The sequence below is a fragment of the Coffea eugenioides genome, chromosome 2 (assembly GCF_003713205.1).
Source record: "Coffea eugenioides isolate CCC68of chromosome 2, Ceug_1.0, whole genome shotgun sequence".
NCBI lineage: Eukaryota > Viridiplantae > Streptophyta > Magnoliopsida > Gentianales > Rubiaceae > Coffea > Coffea eugenioides.
The window spans coordinates 74,518,641-74,531,120 of record NC_040036.1 but is presented as its reverse complement, the minus strand read 5'-3'; the positions used below and the strand labels follow the sequence as shown (position 1 = coordinate 74,531,120).

Sequence of the window (12,480 nt, the reverse complement as noted above, 5' to 3'; positions counted from 1 at the left end):
TTTAATTATATATTCTATATAAATTAAACTCTTTTCTAAAAAACATAAGATCATAACCTCTACAAATAAATCTCGTAAATAAACTATAGTATCCTATATTTGTAATGCAATTTGTTCAATGAAATTGTTTATTTAACTTTAAACATATTATTTTATAGTATGCGTATAAAAATAATATGTATATACATGCGAAGCGAGTCGGATGCCCTACGAGTTTTTAATTATATGATCCTAACCCGCCCCACATTTGGGTGTCCGACCCTCTTTTGATCCGATCAAATAATAGGAACGGGTATACTAATTTTTTGATTGGATATGGTGGGTTTTCAGGTTAACGGATATTTTTGTCCGCTCCTACTTCTTCATGTTTTTTTTTATTAATGACATTTAACTCCCCTGAAGCTTGGCAAATTGCGAGTCAGTATTTTGTTTTTTCACTTTCTAGTATTGCTGGGTAGGCTCCAACGCTACCCATTGTCCCCATATTGTTATTATTAAAAAAAAAAAGGGATTATGAACAGGAACAGTGTCTCCATAGACAAAATTTTTATAAAAAAAACCATGGATTACAAAAGAACCAATGAATTGATACAGATTAATAGTTAAGATTAGGTATCTGAGAAATTAAATGCATGTTTTCTAGATAGATGATATTGGCATTCTTGAAAATAGTTATGGCACTCCATCATTTTATTAACGGCAAAAAAGGAGTTGAAGCGCTTGAGTTCGTTTTTCTTTTCTATTTTGCTCTAAAAAAATTTTTACGTTTTTTGTACACGTATTTCCTAACCATTTTTTTACCTCACATACATTAAATCGTTACACTACATTTTTCTACAAAAATTCCAAAAAAAAATGGCAGCCCAAACCGCCTCATAATTTGTCTCTTTTAAAACTAAATTCATTTGTGTTTCAGTTTTTAATTATCAATTTCAAAGATGCACAAATTAATGCAAGAAAAGGTCTGGTTTTTTTTTATTCTTTTTATTGAGTTTAGCTAGCGAGTGCCTCTGAGTACGGCCATGTGAAGAATATTTATTTTTTGTAAAAGCATGATTAATTTTAAAAAAAAGTGGTAAATGTAAAAAATGCAAACTCGAGTTCGAAATTCGATTGCAGCGCGAGACCGCGGATATCCAGGGTAGAGGATAGTCACATGACAAATTCCTCAGGCTCACTTTTACAATAAGCAGAGATCTAATCATCGAAACAGTTGAAGATGAGAAAGAGCCAGACGGCTCTGTCCTCGTACAGCCACATTCACTAGATCTACTAATGTAAAAGCAAAAATGAGTATATCTTCCATTAAGTAGAGTTTGCACAAAGCGATTTACTGGAAGGGTTTTCCTAGCTCTGATGTTGGAACTACTACAAAAATTCAATGAAAAGATACAGGTCAAATGCAAAAACGATTTTCTTCATTTTGCATTTCAACAATTTATAGATACAGACAACTTATGTTACCTCATCCCAAAAGATGAGCATTACTGAATAATGCTACAAAATTCTCCCAGGGAAAAAAATTAAGTGTAAGTTTTCTTTTCCAATCTACCGTTGCTGAATAACACCAAATGCCTCTATACAGTGTCCCTGGAGCTGTCTATAGAAACCTTTTAAGAATACCATCCTCTCCCTCAGGCCTAGGAAAACAAAACATTAGAAAAAAAATAAAGCAGTGTAGAAACCGAAATCAGCCAAAAATCCCAGAAGTCGAGCAATATGCTTCCACTGTAAGTGCAGGGGAGGGTTCCAAAAATGGTAGAGGGTGTAACTGTATCTTCATGCATCAAATATGTAATATCGTCTTCAGAATCAGGAGGACTAGCATGATAAAACACATGATGACAAGTACAGTGGCGCACATAACCATCCCCCCTTGTTTTTGTGTTCTCTCGGCCTGCACATTGTTATAGAAAAGAAAAGGAAAGGTGAAGAGTCAAGAGTACAGGTAACAGGTCATAGAAGAAACACCATATAAGACGAGTGGGAAACTTAAAGCAAATGGGGATAGAGACCTTCTGCAACTGTTTAAGGCCCTCCTCAACTGATGCAGCGACATTTTGGATATTGTAGTCTATCCTATCAACAATTGTACCCTGCTTGGAAAGAAATGCAATTCATCACCATCCACTATGTATTTGAGTGCATCTACTAGATAAAACATATCTGTGGCTTATTACCTGGTCAATCACGAGGACCGACAGATCCTTCATTATTTGGGCAAGTTCATTAACTGATTCCACAACCTACAGATCCATGGAAAATAACATTAGCCCAAATGTAAAAGCAAGGTCATTCAGGGGAGTGACATTGAAGAAGTCCAAAACATTCAGTTTACCTGTTGAATTTCTCTCTCCCTCTCTGCTGTGAAAGCCTCACTTTTCTTTAATCTGGCCATTTGATGTTCATTAAATCCCTAAAAATACCAGTTAAATGGTGAAAAAAATTACTCAGACGGAGAAAAAAATGTGCAATGTAGATATCCAGTACCAACATCTCAAGAGCATGTGGTAGATGATTTTCGGAACCTTATCAAGTCAGGAGATCTTCTATAGAGACACTTTCTACAGAGAATTTACTGACACTTTCTATATAGTAACACGAAAATTAGTCAGAAACATATTATTACAGTCCTATTAAAATACAAACCTCAGGAGTACAAGTTATCAAAGGTCCTGAAAACAATCAAGTTCATACGAAACCCAAGAGCAGGTGTACGCCATCTGGTCGCAAAGAGAAAATACTGGGACACAGAAGCAATGTGGAAACATAGTTTGCCTTTGTTCTTCAATTAGCACTTGTGTTGCTTGAAACATTACTCATTTTTCACATGGACTTAGATTGTAATTTACTGGTATACTTAATGCACCACTTCTTACTAAAGGACATGAAATTGAAGAAAAGATGAAAGTAACAGTTAAAATATGGCACACAAGTCAATTTGATATATTAAACTATTAATTTACAGGGAGAGGTAGAAAAACCTGGATCTCAATACACAAAATTGCATATGAACATACCAGGTCATCAAAATCATCTTCAAACTGTTTGGAATGGCTTCCATTCAAGTTCATTTCCAAGTCAACTCCATCAGGACCCTACATAGAAAGGAACTGAATAAGAAAGCTTTTATCTATTAGAATAACTGTCAGGGTCAAATTAAAAAACAAAGTAAAAATCCATAGGATTTTGAAAAGGCTAATCCATTTGCTATACAGAAGCGCAATAAAACCTTAAAAATTAAAAAATTTTAAATTAAAAAAGGTACATTTTCAAACCAAGCACAAAAAAGTAAAAATCTTGGCTCAACTCAAATAAGCTCAAGATTGAAGTAGTGTATCAAGCAAAGGGCAACAACCGCGGCACATAATTCACCTCTAAAAGGATTTAACTAGTAGCCTGTTAATCTGCAATTCAATATTTCACAGAAACTAGACACTAGAATAAAATCTAGACCATTGATATCATCGTTCTCAATTGAAGACATCCATCTTTACGTACTAATATATCCGGTTTTAGTGCCTGTTTAATAACATAAAAAAGTGCTGAAACTGAATTCATTCAGACATTCAGATGTTGTGGGTGTTTGATAAATAAAAATTCACCTGCTGAACTTATTAAGTGGTGCTGAATTTGTATGTATTTTTTTCAGCACAAGAATCGTAGCTGAATGCTTAATTTGATAAGAATCAAGAGATTTACTTCAACTACTTTATCTTATCTACCAAATATGTCCCTGCTTGTTAATTACATTCAAAATCCTTATCTAATTAAACAACCTAATATTTCCTATTCAAAATCCTTATCTAATTAAACAAAACAACCTGATATTCTCTATTCAAAAATTTTTTTTAACAATAGTATTTTTTTGCAGTAATTTTTATCCACAAACATTTATATTTTGATATATTTTTTTTTTGTGCAGACAAATATTATTTATGTGATGCAGCTTATCCACACACACGTGGCTTTATGACACCATATCGAAATATTAGATATTGGTTGTCTGATTTTCGAAATGCTTCTCGTCCAAGATCAAAAGAAGAACGCTTTAACCAAGCACATGCAAGATTGAGAAATGTAATTGAACGTGCTTTTGGAGTATTAAAAGCTCGTTTTCCCATTCTCAAAACGATGAAACCATACCCTTTTCCCACACAAAGAAACATTGTCATTGTATGCATTGCTCTTCATAATCATTGTTATTTTCATACCTAACAATTTTAAGTTAATTAAATCATAGGTTCTATTTCCTTTTTGGATTAAAAGATAGAAGGGCAAAATTGTACAATTTAGCTTATTAAGCATTAAGTTATGAATATTTATCAAACAGTATAAATAGATTCAGTATTAAGATTCAGACATTCATATATCTCTTTTCAGTGCTTAAAATTCAGCAAATTAATGGGTTTGTTTGGACAAAGAAAATTTGCAAGATTTATTTCAGATTTTGTTTTGCTTGCATCATACACACAATTCCCAATCACCTTTTTATCTCACATACATCACATCACAAAAAGTACTACAGTAACTGGATCAAATAAATCATCCAAATAAATTCTTAGCCAAACAAACTCAATTATTTCAGTATTCAGAATTCAGAATTCAGAATTCAGATTCAGTGTTATCAAACGGAGCCTTAGTTAAATAATTCTCAAGGTCAAGCCCCCCCTTGGAATTAATAATCCAAATTGATAACCAGTCTAAACAATAAGAGGTTGTTTAATTACAAATTAGAACAAGTCCATTAATTTTTTATCAATGATCCATGATATCAACTGTGCAGTATGTTCAGGTCGATTGGAAACCCTATTCTACATATTGCAATTTGCAACCACCAAATTAAGTTTAAAAGTTCCAAGAAATCAGTAGCAAACCTCTTTCTGCTGTTGCAATCGCTTCAAATATGTTGATTGTTTCTTACGTAGTTCCACTGACAGACTCTGAAGGTCAGTAGCAAGAGACCTCTGTTGACAAAAGAAACCAAACATAAGTACAAAGCTCATAGTGCTTCTTTCAGTTTATGCACATACAAGCTGTAAGTGCAGACCTTATAGAACAACAAAAGCAGGTCAGAGAAAGAAATTAGTAAATCAGTAAGATACTGAAAAAGTACATAAAAATGACAGGAATCAAGGTCTTTCATCAGTGTGCAACTTTAAGTTCATTTTGACTACTGCTGCTTTCACAAACATCATATCTGTCACAATTTTCGATTCCCCTTTCTCTTAGGAGCAAAAAGAGGTAGTTAAGCTATATGCTTCCAATTTTTTAATCGAATGTCTCAGTATAAATTTCTGGGAACTATAAGCAAATTCAATGACAGAAAAACTTAACTAACAATAACTCCGCCACCAAAAATAAGCCATTTGGTTCAAATTTCTACCAAATATCACTTCTACAACTGTAGTACATGATATTTGACTGCAATAGTACATGATCTTGTAGATAGTTGAAATGATGGTGTCAGTTATTTTAGCTATACCTGCACATTTTTTCGAACATTTGAATCCTCAGAAGGCCCACCTTGAGAGAGTCTCTGTAACTTCTTTTCTGACTTTCTTAAAAGATCAGTTATTTCTTGGGTAAGAGACTCAATCCTGCGTTGATCTTCTTTGCCATCCCCAAATGAGGGCATTAAAGCCTTTGCATGAGCCTTGGCTAGCTCTGCCATTTTTGCTCGAACACGTTGCACATTTGCTGCAATCTCTTCTGAAACATCTACCCAAGCTGGTGGCAGACCAACCGTTACTGCACCTCTACTGCAACAAAGAACAACAAACAATAATAAATTGCAGGGATTTACCTCTCCAGCGCAGAGTAAAGGACTTGCACAACAAGAGTACATAAAAGAATGAACTACAGAAATAGAGGATGAGCATCAAAGAATTTTTAATTGCAAAAAGATGACGGCAAAGGATACAAAGTTGCCACATAAAATTTCAGAAACAGAAACACCTAAGGAAACATTATGTATTGCAGGCTTTCAGTCACAGAGAGAAAATTAGGAATGTATAGAGCACATTTTGGTTTTTCTTTAAAAATCAGCATCCTTATCAATTCCATGAGTCAGTTGTCTCAGGTAAAGCAATGCAACAATCAAACTAGCATATTTGACCTTTCAGAAAAAAAGGACCTGAATTATATCAAAGCTTCCGCTGGAAGTCTAAACTACTAAACATACTTGAAGCATATAACAGATATAACCAAGAATTAATACCCTCATTGTCTTAAAATTATGAGATTGCTTAAGAAAATGCAATATGCACTACATAATTCTCCAAGTATCCTAGCAGTCAAACTTGACTTGCACTCATAAAAACAACGGCATAAAGTCCAAATATACATAAAGGCCTCTCCAAGTTTTATTGGATCTATCCAGCCTACCCGTCTTCAGACCATCTTTTGATCAGACAGACATGAACAACTTTCTAACAAGTATTGGTTGTAGATTCTAGTAAAATAATTATGCTCATAGGATAAACTAAAGAAATAAAAGCAGGGGGCTTTTGGCATACTTTTCCTAGTTAGCCCACTGCATGCTACAAGACTTTTCTTCATAGACTGTTTAAAGCAGTCCTAAACAGCATAAAAATGTCAAGAGGAATTTGGAAAAAGGATTTTCAAGGGTATATTCAGAAAATCAAATTCAGGGGTAAATTGATTCCTTGATGATCTGAAACAGGCAAATGATAAGTAAAGTTTCAAAGCAATAGAGGAAAAGACAGAATTGATTGAAGGGTTGACTTGAAAGATGATAGACAGTGCCAAGAAAAAGGAAACGTTTTGTACTTGTTCATTTTTTGTTCCAGTATTCCTTCTTTACGTTTGCTTGTTTTTCTAAATCATCCAAATCAATTATCGATGCACAGAAACTGAGATTTAAAATATATAATGAAGCCAGAAGAAATTAGTGAAACTCACAGGAATGGACCTACAGTTAGCATATAGGGGCTGAAACAGTAGGAAGAAGATCAGAAGGAGAAGGAGGGAAGATCGAAAACCATCAGATAGCACGTATTGAGCCTCTGATATTTAGGAGAAAACCCCCAATGAAATCATTTTGGAATTCTTACTATTCACAAAGGAGTTTGAGTCTTTGACTCTTACATCATCAGAAAAGGACCACGACATGCATCCTACACCTACAACAAGCTGATGCACTGGCCAGACAAATATCAGATACCCCATGTAAAGGTTCTGATATTAAGGAAAAAACCTCAAATAAAATCATTATGTAATTTTTATAATTGACTGATACTAAAGATCCACTGCCAGCTGTTTAATGAATCCTGTGGCCATCTTTCAGTATAAATTGAACATAAACAACACCAAGTGGCCATGTCTTCTTGATCTCTACGTCTCCCTTTTATTCTTAATCTCTAAGTTTGGTCCACAACTTAATCAGCTTACTGAAGCATCACAATCCAAAATTCATGAAGTTTCATATAAAGTACAAAACTCAGCATCCGGTCCCACCGTTTGCTGTACCAGAAGGCTGATATCCTTCCATATCCATGGTGTGTGTGCATACAACATCCAGAGTCACCCGCAAATATAATGATCTAAAAGGATAATTTGTCATTAACTATTATTCGTCCTGAAATATGTATGCTCGTGTACTATCTTTTTCCCACAATGGACAACAGTTGGTTTCCAGATGCATTCCATTTCTTTCATTTCAACTTCTCTTTACTATTACTATACCACAATATGCTCTATTATTGGTTTTGTAAACCTAGCAAATCATAATGCACTAAGGGGAGATCAATCTTAAAAATCAGAAGTATAGAAAAACACCATAAACCTCATAGTTGCCAACACGACCTCACATCAAAAGAACACCGTGTGGGGTGAAAGGCAAAGTAGAAAAACTTACAGACACATTTGCATTGCAACTGATCACTACTTCTGGCCATCTAATCAAACCCATAGAACTGAATTCTAGCAGTTTCTGAATTACATTTCTAAAGTCACAAATCCCAAAGCCCACATTTAGACAAAGCAGTCGCAAAATTATCTTTTACCAAAACCGAAATAGTCTAGGAGTTTCCATTCAGCTAGTACCATTATACATCTTTAATCCTAATCCCCCTACATTCTTCCATCCTCTTACCCAAGAAAATCTAAAGCTCTTACAAAATACTGTCTTCGGAGGAGAATACATCACATCGGATGATGTCTTTCTTCCACAATGGCAAGACGGTTCAATTCTCACTGTTCTCCTCCTCTCCCCGCCCGTTTCTTCCCTCCCAGACCTACCCTTGCAAAACAATGTTTTCATTTTTTTTTTAAAGGAAAAAGAAAAAACTACAATCTTGGTTGCTCTTTTCTCCATAGAACATGAATATTAATTTCAAGACTATGCAATCATTCAAGGACCTGAAAATTTCATGGAATCACGCAAATAATAGGCAAAAAAAAATTTAAATATAAAGAATAGAAAGACGAACGTACAATTACCTAGAGGTTCCAGGATCTTCAGTGCTGAGGGGAGTATAAGCCCGATTGGGGTGGAGCAACGACGTCGTAGACAACTCGATCACGGGGCCACCGCCGGAGGAGCTCGACGAGGGCGACGGCAAGGAGCCACCACCGGCCGGAATTCTAACGCTCTTTAATGCATCCCTATATTTTCTAAACAAAATCGTCCTATTTCTCGTTGCCATTGAGAATAATAAATCCCACAAAAGCAAAAAAAAAAATTTACGAATTACAAAAAATTATTTGATTCCAATTAATGGGTTGTTCTAATTAGATCTGAAAGGAGTATGGTCAAAATTGAATAAGGACGGGTTCATAATTCGGGCCAAAAAAACGACCCGGTTGGGGGCGTGGCGTAGGTGTTGGATCGGGTTAGCAAGAGATCGTTGAGTCGGGGGGGTTCCGGCGAAGTTGGAAAAAAAAAATTTTTGCTGGAGCTGAGTTAGGGCGGGGTTAGACCGAGTCAAGTTGAGCTGAGTTAGAGTGGCGAGTTGGGGTGTTAGTTGCAGTATGAGTAATTCTCCATTGTTAAGGAAGATGAGGATGACGAGTGAAATGAAATCAGAAAAAATGGGAATTGGGGAGGGAAGTTGGGAGTGGGGTCGAGTGGGAGCCACTTCAGCCAGCTAAGACTGAGGAATTTGGGAGTTCCCCAATTTTAACTTTTGGGTTAATATCAGAAACCTCCCTTAAAATTTCTCTTAATATCACTTGGCACCCCTGAAGTTTTAGAAATATCACTTGCACTAATTTCATTCTTTGCTCATATGACTAGTCTACAAAGATTGAAATTTATATTGTTTTATTTGCTGCACATTTTTTTAAAACAGATCAGTAAATATTTGGACAGTGTAGTTCTCAATGCATTTACATGGGCAAATAAGGTTGTTGGTTCTCTTCATTGAAAGTTTTGTAGATTATAAATGAGTCAAAAGTTAATTGTATGAAAGTATTAATTCATTATCTCTGCAATTTATTCTAGAGACATGTACTTTATTAGATTTGAAGCGTATTGGACATCTTAGATAATGCTTAAGCAAATAGATGATGTTGCTCTAATTTGTCAGGCAAGAATTGATATTTGCAATTATAAGATTCTTCTTAAATCTCTGCAATTTTATCATTTTTGCGATTCTATTCGAATAGAGGCCCTATTTGGAAGCGGAGTTTTTGGCCAAGTTTTTATTCTACAAGTTTTTTAATAACTTTGGTTATAGTAACCTCAAAAAACATCTCAAAATTTTTAAACTACACATTTCAAAATATCAAAAAGTGCATAAAAAATTGCCTTCCTTCCTTGCTTCTTCTTTTTCTCCTATCTCAACCCATCACCATCTTCACCTCGCAACGATGCCAGTGCCAGCACTAGCACCAGCGCCTCTTTTTTTTTTCTTTCTTCTTTCCTTCTCCTCCTCCCCTCTTTTTGCTTCCTCTCCCCTTCTCCCTCTCTCCATCCCCTCTTTGACCAGATCTAGTCGCGTTAGGGGAAGGGGAAGGGAAGGGTAGTTAGGAAAGGGAAGGAGCAGGAGATAACGGGGGAGAGGAGAGGAGGGGAATAGAGGGGGAGAGAGGAGGAGGAGAGGGAGAGAAAGAGGGAAGGAGAGAAGATGGAGGAAGAAGAGAGAGGAAAAAAAAAGTTTTGCGACTGAGGATCGGTTAGTGGGGAGGGAGGGAGAAAAAGATTGCAGTAAGGTGGGGTAGAATAAGAGGAAAGGAAAGAAAGGGGAAAAGAAAAAAAAATGGAAAAAAAGGGAAAAAGAAGGAAATTTTTTTAAAGAAAAATTTTTGCACGCATCAAAAACATTTTTTCTTAAAATAAAAAAAATTACACATATCAAAGAAAAAAAATTTTCTTAAAGAAAAACTTTTTGATATATGTAAAAATTTTTCTACAAATTCAACAGTAAAATTTTGGACAAACACCCAAAAAACTCACTTACTAAACGGGGCCTTAGTTTACAAAGTTATGAAGGTGTTTGTTCATGTTCCATATTCGGAAATGGAATTAGCATCATGAACCCTACTATGAGTATAGATTTTGATCATTTATCTTTGCATGTTTAGTTTAGTTTGGGAGTGGAATGGGTTGTAATTGATTTAAGAATTAATCAATATAAAACTTGAAATCAAACTGTAATTGATGAATAATAGGGCATAAGATGTAACATTTTCCATATGATAGACATTTTTGCCCTTTTAAGATTGATCGTAGGTCATGTACTATTTCAAACCAAAATTTGATTTTTAGTGATTTGGACCATGTTAGTAATTTGGACTACATTGGCCTAATTTGCTTTTGTAAGGGATATAAAGTAAGCAATCTATATGTGAGGGTCAAAAAAATTATTTTGGCAAAATGTGAGAATGTTTTATGAGATTTGGCCCTTTTTATTTGGCTAATTCTTTCTCCTTCTCATTTCTCTCATTTTTGTTTTTTTTTTTGGGGGTTTAGTGGTCATATGGTTGATATGCTTTACATTTTGCATTTTTTTAAGGGTTTAGAATTAAATATTCCAATCCAAAACTCAATTTATCTAAGAGGTCAAGATTGTAAAACTGCTATTTAATCATTCAATTTATTTGGTAAAGCGAATATTGACTATGAGGTGCTTTGATTCCTTGGTTATGACTTTCTCAAGTTCAAGCCGTTTCCTTTTCCTCTCAGAACTTCATAACAATACTATCGTACAAATTGAACCTGTCTCGTTGCATTAATAAATTTTATTCCCGACTGAGATGGAAAATAGTATAAAGTAATATCTGCATACATTTTCTATTTTTTTCCCAAGTAGACATAGCTGGGGATGCAATTGTTGAATGGCTGCCACTTGCTCACAGTTTATCGTAGCCATTGGTTTCGCTGAACCGAGATTCTTCCCTCTTCTAGAATCTTTTTTGCTGCTTATTCCTTTCCCAAGAATAGACCTAGTATCTCGAATTTTGCTATCTTAATTGGTCGATCACTGGTTTCATGAATGATAACTATGCAAAATTTGAATTTAAAATTTAATTTTTACACATGTGTCATAGATTAAACGGTGATAGTGTATGTATTGTTAGTGTATATAAGATTTACGCATTCGATAAAGTGTAATAAAACAATAGTTAATCTTATATACACTGAGAGTGTATACACTATCACGGTTGGATACATGATGCACGTATAAAATGGATGAATTTTTCTTACACTGACAGTGAGCGTTGAATGAATGATCACTATGTAAAATTTGTACACGTGTCATGGATTTAACGGTGATAGTGTATGCACTGTCAGTGCATATAAAATTTATTCATATAAAATTTAGATTTTAAATTTAAATTTAAATTATGTGTCATGCATTTAATAATGAAAATATATATACCGTTAGTCCATAAAATAAAAGAAATAATAAGTAATAATCTACTCTCTTGTTCTCTTCTCATTTATTAAATTTCATCCCTTCCCCGCAATATTTTTTTTTTCTTTTAAAAGTTAGTAATCTAGGGAAGATTCTTTCTGCTGGGTGGCGTTTTCTAAGCATGTTAATAGTCAGGCATGAACTGGATCCCAACAGGCCTATTCAGTTTTAGGCCAACGTTCAGAACACATAGGATAGGGGCAATCATGAATGGATCAAATTACACGAAAATTTCAAATAAAAGAACCTTTTTTTTCTAATAAAAAAAAGGAACCTTTTTTTTTCTTCTTTTTATTGTCCAAACTAATCACAACATAAACCGTCATCAAGTAAGGAGATTTTTTATGAAATACATAAAAAATTCTAATCTAAACACTTTTTTGACACATTTTCCTTACACTATTGGTGTGCAAGAACAACTTTCTTTTTTCTTTTTCAAAATTGCGTAAACTAATATATGTGCAAGTAATCCATCTAATAATTTTTTGATCAATTTTTCTTACACTAAAGATTTATTTACAAGCATATTAATTAGAAGCATTACACATAATTTATGTTCAATTTTGAACTACTTTCACGTACATGTGTCATGTATCTA

The 12,480-nt window shown here is 34.4% G+C and overlaps 1 protein-coding gene across 2 annotated transcripts; it reads right to left on the bottom strand.

The window, feature by feature from the left end:
* Positions 1-1,399: 1,399 nt before the first annotated feature.
* Positions 1,400-9,021, bottom strand: LOC113762068 (syntaxin-41-like). Of its 2 annotated transcripts, none has more exons than XM_027305319.1 (8): positions 8,464-9,021; positions 5,486-5,762; positions 4,878-4,967; positions 3,021-3,098; positions 2,339-2,416; positions 2,181-2,246; positions 2,016-2,096; positions 1,400-1,897 (listed from the first exon to the last, which is right to left on the bottom strand). In XM_027305319.1, exons 1-8 carry the CDS (start codon positions 8,667-8,669, stop codon positions 1,787-1,789), a joined length of 987 nt encoding a protein of 328 aa, XP_027161120.1. In that variant the 5' UTR covers positions 8,670-9,021; the 3' UTR covers positions 1,400-1,786. The 2 variants fall into 2 exon arrangements, with proteins under 2 accessions (XP_027161120.1, XP_027161121.1); XM_027305320.1 differs by having other exon boundaries at positions 5,486-5,759.
* Positions 9,022-12,480: the final 3,459 nt, after the last annotated feature.

What these genes read in the sequence shown, in the direction of transcription:
- LOC113762068 (XM_027305319.1), bottom strand. Translation starts at nt 8,669, where the DNA reads ATGGCAACGAGAAATAGGACGATTTTGTTTAGAAAATATAGGGATGCA. An exon ending in AAGATGATTTTGATGACCTG is followed by an intron (nt 2,417 to 3,020) that starts GTATGTTCATAT and finishes TGGTATTTTTAG; the next exon opens with GGATTTAATGAACATCAAAT. An exon ending in GCCTTAAACAGTTGCAGAAG is followed by an intron (nt 1,898 to 2,015) that starts GTCTCTATCCCC and finishes AACAATGTGCAG; the next exon opens with GCCGAGAGAACACAAAAACA.